At 40.8% G+C, this 23,054-nt stretch overlaps 1 protein-coding gene across 1 annotated transcript; it reads right to left on the bottom strand.

The window, feature by feature from the left end:
- Positions 1-1,320: 1,320 nt before the first annotated feature.
- Positions 1,321-21,413, bottom strand: Ovch2 (ovochymase 2). The gene is made up of 16 exons (XM_034512093.1): positions 21,326-21,413; positions 18,167-18,276; positions 16,644-16,735; positions 14,951-15,123; positions 14,556-14,651; positions 14,138-14,289; positions 13,425-13,614; positions 12,113-12,136; positions 10,421-10,511; positions 10,188-10,312; positions 9,216-9,356; positions 8,737-8,867; positions 5,389-5,482; positions 4,477-4,608; positions 1,681-1,756; positions 1,321-1,462 (listed from the first exon to the last, which is right to left on the bottom strand). Exons 1-16 carry the CDS (start codon positions 21,411-21,413, stop codon positions 1,321-1,323), a joined length of 1,857 nt encoding a protein of 618 aa, XP_034367984.1.
- Positions 21,414-23,054: the final 1,641 nt, after the last annotated feature.

A 23,054-nucleotide genomic window follows, 5' to 3' on the forward strand; every position in this document is an offset into this window, starting at 1 on the left:
CAGGGCATTTTATTCAGGTGAGGAGGTCAATGTCAAAGAAGCCAGAGCAAAAAAGGTTCAAGTTACTCAAATCCCTTTTTATTTGATGCAGCCTTTTCTCTTCACATAGCACCCTGTGGCTCTATGTGTCAAAGAATATTTAGAGATATCAGCAAGTAAGTAAAATAAAAACTACGTGCTCACTCTTTTCTTTCTTTCTTTCTTTCTTTCTTTCTTTCTTTCTTTCTTCTCCCTCTCTCCCTCTCTACCTCTCTCTCTTCTCAAGCTATCAGAATGGCAATTATAAAAGCTCCCCTCCCCTACCTCCATGGTGTCCTCACTAGTATATCTTCTATATGATATATATGTTACACGTGTGTTCATGGGTATTGTAGAGAAACCGCATAAAAGAAAGGACCAGCCCCTCTCAATGCTCACTGGCACAAAAACATAGCAGAGGAGCTAACAGTTTTCAGTGCAGAGGTCTTATGAGTCAGGCTGCCACTTGACCAGAATGAACCCTCCTCACCAACCTTGGGAAAGAACTTTTAAATTTTTGTGTCCGGAAAGTTTTGTGCTGTTCCGAGAAGATAGAACAACGACCATATCCCACACAGCTCTGTGATAGCTTTTTGATATATCAACCGGACACTAATAAATCCCTAACCTATTCCTTTCAGGTACAGACCACCCTGGACTCTATGCATTGGCCTGGCTTGATTCATTAAAAGTCTTCAAAGAAAGGTCTCTGGCTTCCCTACAAATGAGGATAGGGGTAGGTATGAAGCTATATTAATAGTGTGTTTGTCCAGCATGCTTAAAGTCCTGGGTTCGATACCCAGCACTGCACAAACCAAGCATGGCAGCGCTCACCAGTACTCTGGAGATGGAGGCAGGAGGATCAGTCACTTGAGTTCAACCTTGCTTACCTCATCCTTGAGTTATATCAGACCTTGGTCTTAGAGATACAGACACACACACACACACACATACGCACAAAGAGAGGGGGGAGGGGGAAAGGGAGATGAAGAGGGAGGGAGGGAGACACACACACACACACACACACACACACAGAGAGAGAGAGAGAGAGAGAGAGAGAGAGAGAGAGAGAGAGAGAGAGAGAGAGAGAGAGCGCTCTGGACTCTGGTGATCCCTTGGGTTTCCCTTCCAGATTGCCAGTGCTGTGGGTGTTTAGTCAGCCCTGATAAATGTGTTAGTCATTTCTGATGAAATCATTGCTGAAGCTACTGTTAAAAGACTACAGCAAACTGCACCAGTGGCTAGAATAGCAGAGATTTATTGTCTCACATTTCTGGAGGACAGAAGTTGAAGGTTACTGTGTCAGCAGGTTGATTCTTTTTTAGGGTTGCAATGCTTTCCACATCTCTCCCCTGGCTTCAGTAAGTCACTGTCAATTGTTGGCATCTCCCCGATGTCTTCTTCTTCATATGTTCTTGTATGTGTGTCTCTCTCTGCATCCAAATTTCCCCATTTTATGAGGATGTAAGTTATATAGGATTGGCATGCTCTAATGATCTCATTTTAAGCCAATTTTATAAAGAACATATCTCCAAATATAAGGGTTACCTTCTGAGGTATTGCAGTTTAGGATTCCAGCACACATTAGAAGACAATTTATCCCACGTTTACTGAGTCCCCAGTGGATTACTTAGTCACATTTCTCAAAGCAGCTTACCAGAAATTTCCATTGCTCCATGTGGCACATCCCATGTCTCTAGAAGCACTGATTCATCCTCTGATGTGGAGATATTTAAATCTGAGTATAAACATAATACAATTGCTTGGCTACAGACTGTCAAGTTTGGGACATCAGAAAATGATTTATGCTAATACTGTCAGAATTGTGGAGACACTCCAGTAAACAGGCCTACATGGGTCTCTTAACAGAGCGGTGGACTATTTTAGCTTCAACCTGGTTCCCCTTCAGCAGCTGTTTAAGGTCTAACCAAAATAGGAAGCTTGGGATGTAGAAAACTGGCTCTTTGGGTTTCCCACACAGAAGAAGAATCATGAGGTTGAAGATGTGGAGATTGGAAAGCACACGTGTCCAGGGCCTGGGCTTGGATAAAGGTGCTTCATGACCTGCTTCCTGTATATGTGGTACATATTTGTCAAGCAAATCTTCCCTGACTTAACACTTACCTCATTCTGTTTCTTTTTCTTTCTTTTCTTAGCTGTGCAAGGACTTGGACCTAGGGTCTCAGGCATGCTCAGGTACTCTACCACTGATCAAAGCTCTCCATCCACTCATATACATGAATTATTCTCCCATCCTAAGATTGGAAGCAATACCTAAAACCACACATCTAGAAAGAACGAGGCAAGATTCAGACTTACAGTCTATCTTCATTCTTTGTGGATTCCATATGTGAAACTGCCTAATCACTAATTTTTTATTTATTAATTTTTAATGAACTTGTTTGTAACCTGTAGTGGTTTGAATGGGAATGGCTCATACATTTGCATGTTTGGTTTTCAGTTTGTGAACTGTTTAGAAAGGATTAGGGGGTAGGATGTTATTGGAGGAGGTGTGTCACTAAGGGTAGACTTTAGACCACTGTGGTGGTTTGAATGAGATTGGCCCCTCTAGGCTCACGTATTAAAATGCTTGGTCACCAAGGAGTGGAGCTGTTGAGGAAGATTAAAAGATGTGGCCTTGTTGGAGGAGGTGTATCACTGGGTGTGGGCTTTGAGGATTCAAAAGCCCACTCCAAGCCCAGTGTCCCTCTCTTTCCCTGCCTGGTGCCTTTGGAACAGGATGTAAAGCTCTCAGCTACTGCTGTAGTGACATGTCTGTCTGATTCCCACCATGCTGATAATGAACTAACCATCCGAAACTATAAGCAAGCCCTTAAATGGTTTCTTTTATAGGGATTGCCTTGGTCATGGTATCTCTTCACAGCAATACAATATTAACCTACTTCATACCTAGTCATGTTCCCTTTCTGCCATGTGCTTGTGGATCAGGAGTAAACTCTCGGCTACTGCTCTAGTGCCATGCCTGCTTGCCTGCCTGCCATCATGCTTCCTGTCATGATGACCATAGACTAAACCTTTGAAACTGAAGCAAGCCCCCAGTTAAGTGCTTCCTTTTCCTTTTAATAAGTTGCCTGCTCATGGAGTCTCTTCACGGCAATAGACTATTGCTACAACATAACCCTAAAAGCAACAGACATGGAGCTTTTGTGAACTATTTGATGCCCAGCTGAGGTGAAACAAGGCACATTCAACCATCACCTCCTCTTTTCGTTAAGATTAAATTTATTCATTTTTTAAATTTAATGTGTGTATATGTTTCACTTGTATATGCATGTATGTGCTGTGTATGTACCTGATGCCTGTGAAGGCCAGAAAAGGGTGCTAGATGCTCTGGAATCATAGTTATAAATGGTTGTAAGCTGCCTAGAGTACTGGGAATTAAACCTGGGCCCTCCACAAGAGAAGAAATTGACCTTAATTTCCATCTCTTCAGTCTTACATTCTTCCTTTTTGTTGCAGCTTTCATACTACAAGCAAAAGTCCTATTAAGTGATCTGCCATTTTGCTGGCGTTTGTGAATATGTACTTTTGTGTTTTTTTAAATTGGTGGTTTAGCTGCTTAATATGGCTTCTAAGCATAGTGCTGACATGCCTCCTAGCGCAAGAGAGAACACCATGGTATGTCTCACATGGAAAATAAACAAACTTGAGTCTGTTAAGACAGCTCAGGTGGTAAAGGTATTGGCTGCCAAATTCCTGGGACCCACATGGTGGATGGGAGAACAGACTCCTGTAAGCAGCCTCTGATGTCAAAGTGCCTGCTGTGATGTACAGGTACACACACACACACACACACACACACACACACACACACACACACAATTCATGACCTAGGCATGGCAGTAAACGCCTCTAATCCCACCATTTAAAAGGTATTGGCAGGAAGATAGTGAGTCTGAGGTTACATTGAGTTTCAGGCCAGTCTCAAAATAAAACAAAACAAAACAAACAAACAAAACAAATCATATGTCAGATAAGCTTTGTTTCAGATAAGCTTTGTTTTAGACATCCATTGTAGTGCCGTTCTCTATGAATTTAATGTGATGAGTAAATATATATTATTTATATTAATATATTATTATAGAATAATTAATATAATAATTATTATATAAATAAACAATATAAATATAATACTAATATTATTATGTTAATATAATAATATTAATATATATTTAATATATATTAAATAAGTTGTACTTAATGAAACTTGTATACTGACTGGTTAATAGACATACACCAGAGGTTTTTAAAAATGTAACCACATCTATTCCTAGGAGCAGCATATGGTTTAGTGCCCCTGATTCAGTGTTCTTGGTGATTTTATAGGATGCAACTACCAATAAAGAACGTCAGTGGTATCCAAGCTTATTGCCCTGTTCTACTATGATGTGAGGATTAGAGTTGGGAAACTGAAAGCTGATACCTCTAACTTCTTACCTGCTCTAGAAATGAAGGAAACATCAGCCTGGAAGCCCCTGGAGGTGCCATTTTCATCTGATTGGAAGCTAACGAGCATCACACTGGAGGAGCTCAGCACAGGGCTGGGTACCACATAGCCACAGAACCGAGCTGCAAGGCCCCAGGCAGGTTAAGTGATGTCAAGTGAATAGATATGGCAACAGATAAAGAAAAAAAAAAAAAAACAAGTGTGCTTTAGATAGCTATTGACAAGCTTTTGGACAAATACCACAACTCATCTTCAAAATAAAGGAATCGGCCTCTTCAAAGTATATATTTGACCCCACCATCATTTCAGGGTTGTTTCATTCTCCAAATACTCCTGAAGTACTGCTAAAACAGTGGATCTCAACCTGTGGGGCGCGGCCTCTTTGGGAGAGGCATATCAGAGATTTGCATTGTGTTTCATAACAGTAGTAAAATTATAGCTATGAAGTGACAATGAAATAATTTTACAGTTGTGGGGGTCACCACAACATGAGGTACTGTATTAAAGGGTCTCAGAGTTAAGAAAGATTGACAACTACTATGCTAAAAGAATTGCCTCTAGCCACAAGATATACTAAGCAATTTTCTTGAGGTGGCAGGCTAGGGATTAAACCAAGGGCCTTAAGAATGCTAGGTGAGCACTCTACCACTGAGCTGCTTCCATAGCCCATGAGGCTTATCTCTATCTGATTCCTCTTCATTGGCCTTCCACATTTGGTTCAGATAGTCCTTTGGACCTTGCTTTTTGCTTCTCTACATAAAAACAGAAGGAGTGGTGGTGAGACCATAGGGAAAGATGGAGGAGGGGACAAAGGAAAATTAATATATATTGTTTTATTCCTCATCTCAAGATCAGGTCCAAGGGCAAACCAGGGGAAACCAGGGCTCAAGGGGAATACCAACCTATTTCCTTCTCTTTCTCCACATCGCTATGTACAGTCAAGTAGTCAGAAGTACAGTCTCCATTTTCTTCTATTTCTAGGCTCTGAAATGACAGCTGAGAAGATGCCTTGTCACATCTAGAGAACCTCAAGGGGTGGGCAGAGGACCCTAGGCCACTCGCCTTGCTCTAAAGCTATCAATACAGCTTACATGCAAGGGTGGAGTTCTGTACCAGTGTCTGAGCTTCATAGCAGCTACAAGGGATGGAAGAACCACCCTACAGAGAATGTCATTTTTGGCGGCAACTGTGGATTGTGCTGCTTGGATATGTAAGTGCTGGTCTGGGTACATATTACTTTTCCAGGGGTCCTACACACTATATACCTTATTCTTGGTATTTAATTTCCAGTTTAGTTGACTCAAAGCTGAAGGTAAATGTACCTCTCACAAGGTGTATCTTTCTGCCTGGGAAGATGTACCCAGAAGGATAGTTCTGACTCCTCATCACATTTGCTCTCTATGGCTCCTGATGTGTACCAGTGCCTTGCCAAGTTACAAATGAGTGCAAGAGCTGCTATCAAACAAAGTGTTGCTTGGAAGCTACCAGAAGCACCTGCAAAAGGAACAGTCAGAGGAGTCAGAGCAGTGAACTTGGAGAACTCACGGCTCAAAGCAGGAATCTTGGTGAAGGGTAGAGAGAACCACCGCGGTTTACTAAGGAGGTATCATGACAGTTCTAGTTCCAGTTTCTATGATCTCTCTTGCACGTGGTACCATTGTGTTATCTCAAAATATGTCATAAGCCATCTTTATACAATTACCTTTCTTCCTCTGCCTTAGTCTCTATGTGGTGGACTTGTTTTATATTCAGCGAGGGGAGTGGAGTACACAAAGGGGGATCAAGGAAACTAGAAGCTGGGGCAAGGAGACTGTGGGTTGTGACTTCATATGGAGGGGATGAAGGAACTGTAAACAATTCAGCATCAGCAAAAGTTTTTTTAAAGGTTCAGTGACCAAAATGTAACTCAAAATCAAGCACAGTGCAAATCTGCAGTGTTTCTGGTGTTCTTGCCTGCATTATGGTGTTCTATGCTGCATTATGTGACTCTACTATAGCCTTGGTTTTGAATATATAGCAAGCAGACTTTGCACTAAGCATGCTGTTGCATCATGCAATGCTAGCGGACACGGCAAGAAACGTCATGGCTCAGAAGCGAGTCCTGTGCCTGTTAGAAACTCAGGTGTTTTGCTGCATATACAAAGTTCCCTGCTCTTATAAAAACATAACAGCTTCATTACAGAAAACAGATCTGAGTATTCTCCTACCATCATTCCTCAGCCTGAGTCAAATCACCAGATCTTGGATCAGATTGTGTTAGAATATTTGACCTTAAGAACTTCTGTTTGAGTTGTTTTGGAGTGGGGCAAAGACAAAAATTCCAACAATTGCTGAAAGGGACCCAAACATACTTCTGCCATTTTGTATTTTTGCAAAGCTAAGTTTCAGTACTGATGGTTATAAAGTCAAAACACTGGATCAGTCCTGGAAATCACTGAAGACTCTCTCTCTGTCCTACAATCTCCATCCTCACTCATTCTTAAAACCAGTGGGTTCTCATTTAGGCTTCTGACCTTTGACTGTATTCGACATTTCAGATAGTGTGAATCCCAGCTTCTCTCAAATGGTCAATGGTTTAGTCCTATTATTCTGCCTTGTTTTTGAGGGATGAGATGGGAACTGGATAATTAATTCCCAATTTTCATTTTCTCTAAATTTTAACTCTTGTGGCAAATCCAAACTATTGGCTACATCCATTTATTTGTTTGGTTTGCTTTGTGTTTTAAAGGCTTCCTTTTCTGATTTGTCATGAGGACTCATCGGTTTGGGACTTTTGCCTGTATCTCAAACCCCTTTCCTCTTCAGACACAGTTAGGCACCTCTAATGTAGTTAACTAGGACCTATATATAAGACGACAAGTTCCTTGATTGTACTGTCTAATGATGTACTTGTCTTAGTTTAGGTAATTACACTTAATAATATCATAGTTTGAATATAAAATGTTCCAAGTAGACTCACATGTTTGAATACTTGATCCTTAGATGATGGAGTTATGTTGAAGGGTGTGAAACCTTGAGGGGCTGGAGCCTCACTGGAGGAAGTGGGTCACTGAGGGGCAGGTTTTAGGGGTTTGTGACCACTTTCTGTCCACTTTCTACTTCCTGAGTGCTGATACAATATGACCATCTATCTTATACTACTGCCAACATGCCTTCCCTGCCAGTATTGTCTCAAGCTGTAAAGCATAATATATCTGTTCTCTCTCTCTCTCTCTCTCTCTCTCTCTCTCTCTCTCTCTCTCTCTCTCTCTCTCTCTCTCTCTCTCTCTCTCGGTTTTTCGAGACAGGGTTTTTCTGTATATCTGTATAGCTCTGGCTGTCCTGGAACTCATTCTGTAGACCAGGCTGGCCTTGAACTCAGAAATCCGCCTGTCTCTGCCTCCCAAGTGCTAGGATTAAAGGCATGCGCCACCACTGCCCAGCTATCTGTCTTCTCTTAAGTTGTTTTTTTGTCAGGGGTTTAGTCACAGCAGTAAGAGAAATAACTGATACCGTTGTTTACACCAGTGGAATCGACTCTGCGAGAGTTTTAGGGTTTACTCCTTCCCCCTTCTCTTCCTTTCCTTTCTTTTTTCATGTTTTTGATCATTTATTATTTTAAGAAATATGTGCCTATCCTTATCCAGATCATTGGCCTACTTTCACTTGTGTTGTGACATATCTCCACAACGGATCCACTGCTGTTTAATTAGCAACAAACAAATGGCCTTCCCACTACTGAGATCAAATGTGATATCCACAGGCCTATGTTTTGACCTCAGCATCATTTCTCCAGACTCTTTTCTAAGTACACTTTACAGCTCTGTTGACTCGAGCACTCCCTAGCCCTGGCCGGTGCTGGCTCCTCTCTGTTCTGTCTTCTTCGCTTGGAGCTCTTAATGACATCGGCATGACTGTTACCAATTTCTTAATTAGTTATAATTATTTTCTTCAGAATTTGAGTTTATAAGGAAGAATGTTTGTTTCTAAAATGACATATAGACTCATAAAAGTCACCAGGTCTAAAGATTAAGGTAACAATGGGAAATTTCATTTTGAACAAGAACTAAAGAGTGCAAGTGCCATCTAGTGGTGGCTACAGGGGAAACAAGGCTGTTCAGTTACCTGAATATTCAGTGTGTAGTGTGCCAGGTATTGAGGACTAAAAGTATGGCTGCAAACATATTGGACAAGATCTCAGCCTGAACAGTGCCTTTGTCAGCTCTCTTGTGACTAAATCATGTGTAATTTAGGACAAATACAATCAATACCTTAATTAGGCAATGGTTGGGGGCTTGGAAAATCCAGGTACAGCTAGCCATGTCACTGTAGTCTTCAGGATAGTGAAGACTCTGTATAGTGCCTTCTTCAAAGAGGATAGTTAGAGACCTGCAGCCAGAATCTAAAACAAAGGAGGGCAGAGCAAGCATACAAGAAAGACTTTTTGTGTTCTCCCTCCTGTGTCTACTATGTGAGAAATTACATCATTTGGCAGAGCAAACACCAAGGAAGAATCTTGTGTGTTTGTTTACAGAACTCTCAAGGCCTTCTCAGCTCACTTGGGTCAGTGATCAGGAACTTTCAGGGACGGGGAGGAGAGACTACATCTTTCAGTTTGCTAAGATTTCTTCTACACTATGAAGCTAGCGAACCTCAGGTGGGGGTCTCCCTGTCTATTACCTCCAACTCCTATGATGCCAATCTTCTTCAAAGGGCCTAGATATTAAACAATAGAAGTAAATGGTTTTACCAGGATGGTAGCTTGGCTTAAGTGCTTTATAGGTGAGATTGAATCCAGTGGCATAATCTGTGGCATCAGAGATGAATCTTAGCTGGATAGAACTGGAGCTAATGAGAATGGATGAAGGGAGACTTTCTCCACAGAATTTCCCTGCAATGTGAGAAGAGTCTTTGTTCAGAGTCTGGAAAATGGCCTGGCACACCCGACCTAAGGACATGCGATCTTGTCCTGGATTCAGGATTGTCTGAATTAGGCGGCTCAGCTTTTGCACTAGTAGGATTTTGATCCAGAGTGTTGTGTTTATGTTGCTCTTTGACATTTTTAGGATTTAAAAAATGTACTATCTTTTAATATGGTCTCCCCTATATTCTATATTATCTCCTATATTTTCTTCAGTTGTAACAGCCTAGAGTACCTCCAAAATATTGTCAAGGGGATGCGCAAAGTTACTTCAGGGTAAGAACAACAGAAACCTTATTCTATTTTTGGAATTTGTTGTTTGTTTGAGACAAGATATCACTTGTATATATCAAGATGGCCATGGTCATGCAATCCTCCTGCCTCGGTCTTCTAAATTCTAGGTTTAAAAAATGATTGGCTTCATTATTTATTACATAAATAAGTCTTGTCTTCTTATGGCTATATCTTGGAGTCATTCTTCCTAGTGTTTTGAGACAGGTAAAAGATACTTGCAACTACAGTTAAGCAGTGTCTTACTTGGGGTAACTGGGGGACACAGTAATATGTATAAAGTTTACTTCTAATGGGGTCAAGATCCAGGCAGCCTGGCTTTAAAAGTGTCAGACGCAGCTGCTGAAGTGCCCTCTGTAGGCTCAGACTCAATTCTCCCCACTTTAGAGTAGGCTCTTAAAACTGGAGGAGAGTGTTGCATTTACAGATGGCTCCATGTCAGACATATTATAACAGACATTAAGTCTAATTAGCCCTGCTTTCCATATTACAGTGTGAAGAACCACTTACCAATGAGTCTGTCTTCTAAAGAGTACATTGCCAGGTAATTGTGGCGACAAGACTCTACGTCCAAGTGTGACAAATTGAGCAACATATGCATGTCCTCTGGAACCAGCAAGGTCCAGACACACAGTCTGCAGGCAGATATATGAGAAGATGTAACTTCTAGACAGAAAGTGACAGTTAATGGGCACTGGCAGGCTGGAGGTGGAGCCTGGGGAGGACACAGAGGGAGTACTCACTGCTTGCTCTCATAGTATAGGTGGAGGCTTTCTGGGAAGTGCAGCTCTCCCTCAGATCCACTGATTAGACCATCAGGTTCACTGCACGAGGCTGAGAGGGAATGTCACAGCATCAGGCACGGCAGCCTATGCTCTAACCACCAAAACATCCTTAACAGACACTGAATACATGGGAGTCAATATTTCTCCTGTCTGTACACTTATGTTCTCCATGTACTGTTTCTTTCCTATCGTGGCTTCTATAATGCTTCACAGTTTTGTGTTTTTGTTTTTAGGCTGTGTTTATCCTTGAGATGCTGAGACTTGTCCCCATCCCTCTGTCACTCAGACTCAGAGGCTTCATTCTGTGGGTACAGGCACTTCCCAGGTTCTATCCTAGTTTTTCTTTCCCGGTTTTATTGGAGACCTTGGTATAGGCTTTGTCACACTGGCAGTTTCAACTCTTACCAATACTCTTCTGGACTTTAGGTCAGACTTACACTAATGTCCAGTTATCTCCACTGAAACACAACCCTCGGTACAAGTGGAATCACCTTCATCAGCAGAGCTGCAGCTACCTGTGGTTTATGGGTGAGCTTTCAGGCTCTCATGTTCAAAGCTGCGATGATATCAAGAGGCAAGCTGGATTTCTCCCTCTCTTCACTCAATCCTCACTAAACTGGTCCAAATCTTTTGCCTTTCTATTTTCTTGTTTTTATTTTCTGGCTCTTATTCTGGGCTCTCTCTCTCTCTCTCTCTCTCTCTCTCTCTCTCTCTCTCTCTCTCTCTCTCTCTCTTCCTCTCTCCCTCTCACCAATCTATCTCTATATCCTTCATATATATGTATATTTAAATCTGTCATGAATTCCACTTGACTTATTCTTCCCTTAATCTCCTTCATGGTCTTTTATATTCTTTTACTATAGCTGCAACGGATTTATCTAAACAATCAACTTTTCATTGTAAAATGAAGCCCATTTTTGACTGACATGGGAAGTTTCCAGAATTTGATCTTAAATCATCTTTTTATTCTTTTGTCTTGTGAGACTTTATTATACATCTTGCACTCAAGCTGCTTTGATTGACTTGATATTTTGCCTATATGTTTCCTTCTTTATCCTCTGTGACCTCTCCTGGATAAGGATGTTTCTGTTGCAAAGCCTATGACATATATCTGTGAGCAGCCCAGCTCTGAGGAGTCTACTTTCCATTTTATTTTTGAGGAAGAACCCTACAGGCTCAAAGGCCCAGTGGACAGCTAAGCCAAGATACACTCTTATTTTGCTATAGATAATGTAACTGAAGAAAAGGCTTGCCTCACATTTCAGAGTGAACTCACCAAAAAGTCATGGCGAACAGGGATAAGCACCCTGTGTAAATAGGGGAACTTTCAGGGGAGTGTATGTCACTTATTAACTATTTCTGTACCACCTCCCCTATTCTCCTATTATCTAACTGAGAATTAGTGTTTGTCAATTAATGTTTGCTGAATTGGATGAAGCTATGACTTGATAAGAAGATATATGGAAGGGAATGGGGCTTGGTGGACATGGAATTGGCCGACTGGCAGAGATAGCTGTGGATACTCATCAGAGTTTTATACCAAGTAATCACTACCAGAGGAAGATTTTTGATAATAATGGAAAGTGACACCCAGAAATGTTATGATGTTAGTTGACAGTCTTGTGAGTGTAGGCTACAAGGAGTACCCACCTTTGGTGCTCTTTCTTCGATGGCCTGAGAAAGAAAAAGAAAGATGCAATTCAAAGCTTGTGGGTCCTTGGACAAGAAATTGACTCAAAAAAAGCAGAACATTTTAAGTCAATATGCAAATACTGAAAATTTAATCTGTGAAAAGACCAGGATGGGTAAAATGACAAATCTGGGTAGGGGTCCTGGCGTTTTGAGATGATTTCATGTGCTTTATTCTTACTAATGAAGAAACAGTGATTAACTTGGAGATTACACAGAGCAAAAGGAGGCAAGGATGCATGAGAATGGAGGCTAGTGATAGAGCAACCTAGCTCTGCTCTAATATAAACTTTCTCCAATAGCCTTTATTGAAGAAAGACTATATATATATATATATATATATATATATATATATATATATATATAATCTTTATATATATACACACATATAACCTTTATTGTATAATATATATATATATATATATATATATATATATATATATATATTCCTCCAATAACTCAAATAATATAACCTTTCTCCAATCATGAACACATTGAATAGTCACATACTGGAGGTTCAGATACCTGCCATTGTGCTATACTCTTGAAGAAAATTTCTCAGTTAACTTTAGTTAATCCACTGAGAAATGATGGAAGCCACTTTCAGACTTGAAGACACCAGTTAAGGAAACAGTTAAGTTTGGAGGTAAAAACAAAGCTGTATTTCTTCCTGGCTGGTCTACTAGAAGGGTGCACATACAGCCCATCCCTCAGATTTACCACATTTGCTTCTGTACTTGGCTTGGGTTTCTAAATCTTTTGTCTTATTATATTTAGGCGAGGTTATTCATTATGGCGGACACTCTTTGCTTTACTGTACATGGACTAGCAAGCTCTGTGACTTCTATCTATGTGCCCCCTCTTTAATTGTGACATCTGAAAATATTTCCAGAGAAATATCATTCCCTGGGTAGTCAGAATATCAGTGTTTGATCATTACTGACCTGTGCTTTAGCTTGCTTAATCTTGCTAGGACAGTGAATAAGTAGGTGGGTATCTATCTATCTATCTATCTATCTATCTATCTATCTATCTATGTGTGACAGTCTATCACAGGCAAAGTTTAATCAATTTATGAGAAATTCATTCATTCTTCAGTGACTATTTTAATACTTTGATGTATATGATGTTTTGCTCTTGTATACATTTCAAAATTCTCAAGCATTACGCTGAGAAAAGAAGTGGCCCTCTCCAGTCACGATTGTCTAGCCTGCTGATGCTCTTTTTTTCAGTAGAACTGTAGCTGTCTAAGCTTGCGGGATGGCTTCATTACCAGTCTGGATATGTTTGTGGATCCAGGGAAGCACTCTCCTCAGATCTGTGAAGATTCCGGGAGATCCTTGCTCTTCCTTCCTTGCATTGTTTCTCCAGGCTCGACCACAGCCCAGACCCCAAGAAGTCACTCCAGCCAGAGTCCAGGTCCCTTTCCTGTTCTGGCACATAAGCGACCCTCCTGAATCTCCCTGTGGAAGGAAGAAGGAAACTTCTGTTAACTTGATTGTTGGCGGAGATGCCTCAAAGTGTTCACTTTCCCTATGGGGATGCAAATGACAAGCACTAACGTCTTCACTTCTAATAATTTAGACTCAAAGCTCTGGGAGAATATCTGGGTACAATTTTCATTCGATCCTAAAACAATCTGTCAATTGCTTCTCCTTCTCCCCATCCTTGGTGCTCATCAATGCTTCCCATTCCTGTCCATACTACAGAATCAGTGGCTTCTTGCCCAGTGATACACTAACTGCAGTCTTCATAAATGCTGAAAATTGAGGATAGTGACATTTCCAACGCTTCTAATCTAGGAATGTCAAAATAAGAAGAGACATCCTTAATGGGTGGAGAACCTTAAGGGCCTTATCCTTGGCACTATTTCTATTTTTTGGGGTGGGGAGAGACAGATTCTAGTTTTATCTAGTATCAGCATTCTTAGGCTCCTCACCTGATAATAAACTTTCTTGAGCCTGGAGCTTAGCAGTGCTTACTTACCTGACAAGCATCTCTCCCTCCATCAGGGGATCCTGTGCAGAGAAAGGTCTGCCCAGTAATGGGGTTCCTTAAGGTCAACAGAACGGCCTCACATTCCTCCTGAGTCAAAATTGGCAAGTTCACTTGCTGCAAGACTTGTGGGAGGCTGCCACCTGGAATGAAGAGATGGGCCTATCAAGGTAAGCTTTTATCTTCTGAGATGAAGATGCCCTGTACTTTCAGCAGCAGCAGCAGCAGCTAGATTCAAGTTTGTGTCTCTTTGGAAGGATTTCAATTTCTTAAGCACATTGTGAAATTATCTGACTTTTGAAATGTTTGCCTGGTTGTTTATTATAATTAATTAAAAATTGTGTTTTCAGGTTACCCACCAGAAAGTTTTGAGGATTTTGATTAAGATGAGTGGTACAGGAGCTCTTACCTTCAGACAAGCGACCCCAGCCTGCAGTTGTACAAATAAATCCAGCATTAAAGTGTTCACCTGGCTCCGGAAGACACACAGGCCTCACAAACTGGCCTGAAGAAAAGATCAAGGCAGGACTTATAGAGAAGCTAACACAGTTACACCTATTGGCATCTGGGTGGTTCCCAAAGATTCCTTAAGGATAGATCAGCCTGGCATCTTCAGAGTCAGCTTCCTTCTCCTGACTTCACATAACCCTACATCCAGAACTACAAGAAAGGCATTTTAGGAGGGGGACACTATGGACAAGTCTCCATTTCCAGTATATGATCCAGAAGATTTGGTCTCATGCTACATAACGTATGGATCAAAGGTTATGGTGTAGATATTTAGGGTGTACTGTAAATGTTTACCAAATTGGAAGGTTCCAACCATCTTCAGAAGGGCTATATCATAGTTCATAGGTTTTCTGGTGGAGAACTGCGGGTGTATGATGATGGTTTCAATGGCAAGTGTTTGCTCTCCTAGCTCGGCTTGGCTCAAGTCATGCTCTCCAGCAGTTACATTCAAAGTTAACGCAATATTTCTATAAAAAGGGAAAAGGAAAGATTTGGGGTTTAGTGGGCCTTTGAGTATAGTTGTAAATGCTGGAAAATTGGCCTTTTCAAATTGACGTGAGTAGATAATGTGGAACAAGAGAGTGCTAAACAAAGAATGAAAATGGTTCTATTGCTATTAAAAATTAGCAAACACAGTGTAGAGATAGTGACATGATATATTTAATATTTGTCAGTGTTATCTGTAATCAACTAGAGAAATATACATGCATTGTAATCCAGGGAGCTAATATATATCTATGAGACTACTCAACCATCTTATTAGGCTGTCTTAGTTATAATACCAGTGAGTTATTTTGTGAAGTATTTGTGATTCCTAGTAAAGGTGTTGCTTCCATGTTAAAAATCTCATGTGGTCTGTGTATTATGAAGGACAGTAACCTAATTCTGATGTTCCAGCGAGTATGCCTGTTGGAAGATTCGGACCAATTACAACAATGGGAAATGGGGATCGCCTCTTTACCTTCTTTATATTCGTACTTTATTGTTCTCCCATGAAATGAGAATGATGCTATTTCCTCAGGTCCTTGTTATCTCGTAGGAACTTGATAGGATGAGATGGCATGGAGTAAGCATTTTGAGCTTTTCTTTCTTTGGGGCTCTTCTTTTCCAATGGTGATATTTTATATAATGTTACATAGTACACCATCATTTCTCTTGGAATGTCTTCCTGAATCTTGGATAGATCAGGTACTTAATATAGTACATAGCATCTCTCTAGCTTACCATTGCCTACATTGTAGGGACGTTGTCAAATATTTATTTATTTGTTTGTTTGCTTGTTTATTTTTACTCAACGCAGTCTTCCTATATTTCTCAGGCTGGCCCCAAATTCCTAGACTCATGCAATCTTACTGCTTCAGCTACTCAAGTAGTTGTATCTACATATGTGCAACATCATTCCAGGCTAATTTCTCTTTTAAACTATGGATACACTTGGGGGGCATCATGACTCAGTAATTTTTGTGTATTTGGTACTCACTGGCAACTGGCAGTTAATGAACATCCCAAGAGTGTTTTCAGACTTGAAATGAAAGGACAACAATCTTGGCTACAGCCTGGTATATGTATAGAATGCCAACAGTGGAGTATTTGGATAATATTAAAAACCTGATAAAAATTAAAGCTCTTAGGTTGAAGCTCAGAGAAGCAAATCCAATAGGAAGTAAGACATGAACATCTGTATTTTTACTGGTCTGTCTATGTTTTCTTAACATGTTTAATGAACCAGGTAGTGGTTTTTAGGAAACTTTCAAAAGTCAGTCTTTTAATATTACTCTTCGATGATTTCAGTGGATTTATGTAAATACAGCATTTTGCCTCTGCACAGAATCCTTTGCCTGTCAATGTGAGAATAAGCCTACAATGTCCATAAGCCTCATTTGTGATGCCCAACTAGCTTCCTTGTGTTCTACAAGAGTAATCAGTTCTGATTACAAAGTGCAGGATGGGGTAATCTGGTCTCCTTCCATTAACCAAGCTTTCCTACCTGTTAGCCATGCAATGAGCAGCTGTGATGACCCACTGTGAAGAAATGATGGTCCCTCCACAGATGTGCTTCTGCTTTTGTTTCAGAGACACCTAGATGACAGAGATTTAAGTTAGAGCAAATGCCATGGGTTTCCCCAAAACCCATGACTGAGCTTATTCTGAAAGACAGATACAGATAGCTTAATCACAGTGATCAGGACTCAGGCATCATGACAGTGTGAACAAGAGTAGTCTGGGCCTACTGTTTTCATATTGTCTTAATGGACTATTTGACCCCTAGAACATCAAGTCTGTACTTTAATTTGCTTCTTCAACATACTTAAAATGATATCTATCTATCTATCTATCTATCTATCTATCTATCTATCCATCCATCCCTCCTCTTTTAGTGTGTGTGTGTCTGTGCGTGTGTCTGTGCATGTGTGTGTGTGTCTCTGTGTGTATGTGTTTACATACAAAGTGCATAATGTGCATGTAGCAATCAGAGGACAAATCTTGGGCATCAGTTCTCTCCTTCTACCATGTGTTCCCCAGGATCAAACTCAGGTTGTCAGGCTTGGTAGAAAGCATGTTTACTTAATGAACTGTCTCTGATCCTTAGTAACATTCTGTCTTCAACTCAATCTATCTATGATATTTGATTTGATTCTAAGGTGACCAATAATTGACAAATAAATACTTTCAATGAATAGCTTCACATTTTTAAGATTAGAAAATGGCAGTTTATTAGAAATTTTCACTTTTTAAAAATTAATTATTTTATTTACATCTCATATGTTGATCCCCCTACCGCCCCCCCCCCCCCGAGTTCTTTACCCCATCTTTCCTCCTCTTTGACTCTAAGAGGGTGCTTCCCTGCCTGGCATCCCCCCTCTATGGAGCATCAAGTCTCTCCAGGATTAAGTGAATTCTCTCTCACTGAGGCAAGGCAGTCCTCTGCTACATATGTGCCAGGGACCTCTGACCAGCCTGAGAATTTTTTTACTTTTAAGCAAAAATTATTTATGAACACAAAAAGGAAAACATGAAACACAAAGCAACACAGAAAATCTGGCAAGGTTATATAGCTCAATGATACAGTACAGTGAGTGCCTAGAGCTTTTTAGGCTCTAGATTAAATGCTTTAAATTAAAAACAAATACTGAATAAACAAACAGAAGGAATACTAAAAGGAGGCTAAGGATATAAGACATAGAACAAAATACTATGAAAGAAAAGCCAATGGTCCACCATTATTATGATTTGAATATGAACTTCTGAATTGAACAGATGACCAATTAATTGATCAAGAGCAAGCATCTACTCAAACAAGTATTTATTAAGTTTATCAATGGCACTCAGGTAACCCAATGAACACAAATTCAATCATCTTTCAAGATTAGGAAAGCATAGCTCTGGGTGTGTTGTGAATGTTTTTTTCCCCAGAGAGAGGGTGACCTAAAGGAGGTAACATGTGATCTGGGGAGACTCAAACTTGAAATGTCTTAGTTCACCCACTAGAGAAGAAATTGCAAGACTCACTTGCCAAGGATAGGAACCCTTTTCCACTTGGCTTCCTCCAACAATTCGACTAAAAAGGCTAAAGTAATTCTGAGGCTGGGGCTTAACCAGACTCTGCCCACAATCAGGATCTGGAGAAAAGACAAGACAGACACTGAGTAATTAGTTTCTTTTCTTTTTCTTTCTTTCTTTTTTTTTTTAAGATTTATTTTATTTATATGAGTACATTGTAGCTGTTTTCAGACACACCAGAAGAGGGCATCATGTGAGCCACCATGTGGTTGCTGGGAATTGAACTCAGGACCTTTGGAAGGGCAGTCAGTGCTCTTAACTGCTGAGCCATCTTTCCAGCCTGATTATTTAGTTTCTATGACTAAGATATACAGAAAAATCTCGCAAACAAAGTGCAGGAACAAAATGCAGTATATGGGATATGTAGAGAAATTACAACATGGCTTTAAGTTAATGGTTGGGATTAGATGTGTTGCAAAACAGATCACTCAGGTTTTGTCACAGGTAAGATGTGTGCTATCAAGAGACAGCTTCTATGGTGTGTGTGTGTGTGTTCATCTATGTGTGGGAACCCATGCACATGTGTACATATTAAGGTGAGAGGTCAACTTTGACTATCTTCCTTAGTCTCTTTATAATTGTTTTTAGAGACAAGATCTCTCACTAGCTTGAAACTCTTCAGCTAGCCCCAAGGATCTGCCTGTCGCTGACTCTCAATGTGCATTTGGGAATGCACATTGCTATATCAGCTTTTAAAAATGGTTTCTGGGGATTAAACCCAGTCCTTTGTGCTTGCATAGAAAGCAGTTTGCTGATTGAACTATTTCCCCAGACCACACACTGACTTCTAATGTGAAGGTTAAAGGTTGAAGGGATAGATCTGCACTGGGTTGTCAGCAATTCAGCCTCGTTTCTTTCAGAGCTCTCTGGTCTCGAAGAAAAGAGGTTCTTCACAGCACTCTGTAGTACCCTGTGACACTCACTGCGTGCCAGGATGATTGTTTCTGACTTTCAACCCAGGTAGACTGTGGACTCCACACCAATGGGTATTCAATTCTTTCTTTCTTTCTTTCTTTCTTTCTTTCTTTCTTTCTTTCTTTCTTTCTTTCTTCTTTCCTTCTTTCCTTCCTTCCTTCCCCCTCTCTCCTGCCTTCCTGCCTTCTTCCTGCCTTCTTCCTGCCTTCTTCCTGCCTTCTTCCTGCCTTCTTCCTGCCTTCTTCCTGCCTTCTTCCTGCCTTCTTCCTGCCTTCTTCCTGCCCTCCTGCCCTCCTGCCCTCCTGCCCTCCTGCCCTCCTGCCCTCCTGCCCTCCTGCCCTCCTGCCCTCCTGCCCTCCTGCCCTCCTGCCCGCCTGCCTGCCTGCCTGCCTGCCTGCCTGCCTGCCTTCGTGAGACAAGTTCATTTCCCTATGGAGCTTAGGATGACCTTAAGTTCATGTTTTTCCTGCCTCTGCCTTTGGAAGGCTTGGATACAGGTGTGTAACAGCACACCTAGCATATGCACAATGATGTTGTTACAAGTCCTCATATGCAGAGTTCCTTAATCAAATTATGCATGATGCCATAGTCTGTCCTAGTTTGTAATTGCCTCTCTCTCTCTCTCTCTCTCTCTCTCTCTCTCTCTCTCTCTCTCTCTCTCTTTCTGCTCTGCCCATGAGACTGAGTCTTAAAACATGGCTTGCCTGCCACACAATTAGATATGAAGAAATCTAATTAGATTTACTGTAGGGCAGAAAATACATTGTCCAGTCACAGAGATATGATGATAGTTTCAATTCACACACTGGTGTTAAGACAGGTGCCTGTCAGGTAAAGAGAAGAAACAACTTTACAAGAAAGATTTCATCCCTGGCACACTTCAATATGTGTGTATTTATGTGGGCGTTTGATTCCTTAAGTAAGGGGCTAGTTTAAATTTGTTTACTTACACTGTGTAATTGAGTGGTGAATTTGTTCCTCTTGAGGTAATTTGTTTCCTGTGAGGGAGTGCATATAAAACTGCACATCATCATCACTGAGCGTCCTCACCTAGATGGCTCTTTGAATGCTTACTGACCACTTCACCTGAGATGTCTTTCTTGATTTCTTCAATCTGAGTTCTAGATCTTCCCCACAGTATAGCACTCTTTCTTCCCACTCCTCATACCCCTTTAACAATTCTTTCCAAGCTACATTATGTGAGTAAATTGTCCCCCTCCCTTGTTGGACTACAGAATTCCTCAGTGAGATACCTAGGAATGTGGGTCCTATGCATACACACTTCTAAGGTCTAGCACAGTTCTTGGTTTACAAGTTACACCTGAAAAGCATGACTGATTGAGAAAATGACTTTTCTTAGGAATATATCCGTAAGTGGAGAGCTACTTAGATCATCTTTAAAGTATATAAAGTTCTCCCATATAACTTATTTCTTAGTCCCCACACCTTGCTTGCAAAAAAGTACTTTCATCTTCATGTAGAAGATGTGAAAACTAAAAATCAAAAAGACCCGTAGCTAATGATAGCAAAGCATGAAACAACCAAGTGTGTTTTCACTCTGAGCCCAGTGCAGGTATGATCAAAGTTGTTCCAGCCGCTTCACATGGATGAGTCATAAATCTGCTAGACATACAATTTAGTATTACTTGAAGTCAGTGAAGCAGAGACAGAAAACATGTTGATTCTTTGGGCAGGCACAACTCTGACTACAGACAAGTTTGCCAACAACTATTTTAAGCTCATTATAATCAATACAAAAATATTTATACTATATGTCAGTGAGCATGTGTCATATGGACCTTAGGATAATTTCCCTGAAGTTTCTAAATACTTCCAAACTTGTTCTGATCTCCAGCATTTGCTCCATGAAAAAGAATACTGGGTTGTGTAATGTATCCAAATAAGTGGACAATCCTAGGTCAGTTGGTAAAACTAGGAGAAAATACTTAGTGTCTCTTCAAATGTTTATATTTGTTTCATATTATTTCAATTTAATATGCTTATCACAGGAGAAAATTCCAAAGAAATATTTTTAAGAACCAATTATGTTTTTTATGTAATTTGCTTCTCTTGCATTCCCAAGTGAACAAGAAATGGACTTATTACTCTGATTCTTAGCAAGAGTGATCTCACCAGACCAAAAAAAAAAAAAAAAAAAAATGAAGGTTGTTATAGAGTTAACTTGAAACTTACCTCTGATGGAAGAAAGGGTTGCAGAATGACCTTGTTCCAAGGAGATCATTCCTAATATTAAAATCAGCATGTCTTTGCTGATAGGCATGTTGAGATTCAATGCTTCCCCCTGAAGTGTAGAGATGCCGAAGGAAATGAAGAATAGCACTAATCCAACTTAAAACAAGCTTACTTATTAACTGAGACTGGAGGCATTCAACCTTGTCCATAATATGTCTCTGCATGTGGCTTCTTGAAAACGTCTTTCGTAAGATGTGGGGAATCAACTACACAACCGAAGTCTTGGTTGAGCAGCATAACGTATTCTATTCCACCTACTCTAATAAGTTGCTTCCCCCAGTGTTCCTGGTCTGAGGTTTGCTGTGGTTGCTACTTGCTCCTTTTTCTGGACGAGGATTCAATACTGGTGTGTGATACTACTTTTGACGAGATGCAAACAACTGTCTACTCATCCTTCATAGGGAATTGATAACAGATTAAAGTAAGGATACCACCAATGTTTAACTTGGTAGACTAATGAGTTTTATTGACATTACTTACAGGAATATGGGTGATGGGTTAGTTACAGGAGCTGAAATGACTCAAAGTGCATCGACGAAATCCTACTCCAGCATGGGTGACAAAATATAAAAGCTAGAATCCTAGAGCACAATGTAGTCTGTAGTCAGTTGAACAAGCTGGAGAGTGTCTTTTGTAGGCAGCTTTATTGGTTTGAGCCTTTACTAGGCAGCTCAGTGGGTCCAAGATTTTCTTTCATCAGTTTTTATTGCTTACATATGCTAGGGAGAGACCTAGTGAATCTGATCAGTTTCAGGGACTTCATAAAATCTTTGATTTGTTTATTTCTTGAGCCTTAACTAGGCTCCCTTTTCGACATCCCGCCTCCCCCTTTTTGTATGAGGGTGTTCCCCCTTCTACCCACCCATTCCCACCTCACCACCCTGGCTATTTTCCTACACTGAGAATAGCCTTCACAGGAACAAGGGCCTCTCCTCCCATTGATGCCAGATAAGGTCATCCTCTGCTACATATGTGGCTGGAGCCATGGGTCCTTCCATGTGTACTCTTTGGTTGGTGGTTTAGTCCCTGGAAGCTCTGGGGGATCTGGTTAGTTGATATTTTTGTTCTTTCTATGAGGTTGGAAACCCTTTCAGTTCCTTCGTTCTTTCTCTAACTCTTCCATTGGGGTCCCTGTGCTCAGTCCAATGGTTGGCTGTGAGCATCTGCCTCTGTATTTGTCAGGTCCTGGCAGAGTTTCTCAGGAGACAGCTATAACAGAGTCCTGTCAGCAAGCGTTTCTTGGCATTTGCAATAGTGTCTGGGTTTGGTGTCTGTATATGGGATGGGTCCCCAGGTGGAGTAGTCTCTGGATGACCTTTCCTTCAGTCTCTGCTCCACACTTTGTCCCTGTATTTCCTTTAGACAAGAGCCATTCTGACTTAAAAATTTGGAGATAAGTAGGTGGACCCATCCCCCAACCGGGGGCTTTGCCTAACCTCTGGATATGGTCTTTATAGGTTCTCCCTCCCCTTTCTTGGGCATTGTAGATAATCTCATTCCCAATGGGTCCTGGAAGCCTCTTGCTTTCCTTTCCCGGTATCTGAGACATGCTGGTGGCTACCCCCAGTTCCCCACTCCCCATTGCTACATACCTCTGTTCAAATTCCTGATCCTCTATATATCATCCCCATCTTCTCCCAAACCTGATCCTGCCCCCTCCCCCTCCTTT

Source organism: Arvicanthis niloticus, chromosome 1, assembly GCF_011762505.2.
Source record: "Arvicanthis niloticus isolate mArvNil1 chromosome 1, mArvNil1.pat.X, whole genome shotgun sequence".
Lineage (NCBI taxonomy): Eukaryota > Metazoa > Chordata > Mammalia > Rodentia > Muridae > Arvicanthis > Arvicanthis niloticus.

Bases quoted from the DNA above. Each gene is read 5' to 3' on its own strand.
- Ovch2 (XM_034512093.1), bottom strand. From the start codon at position 21,413: ATGCCTATCAGCAAAGACATGCTGATTTTAATATTAGGAATGATCTCC. The intron at 12,137-13,424 runs GTAATGAAGCCA...TTTCTTTCTCAG, and splicing joins CCACAAACATATCCAGACTG to GCCATCGAAGAAAGAGCACC. The intron at 4,609-5,388 runs GTTGGTATTCCC...GGGGCCTTGCAG, and splicing joins GGAGAAAGAGAAGGAAATAG to CTCGGTTCTGTGGCTATGTG.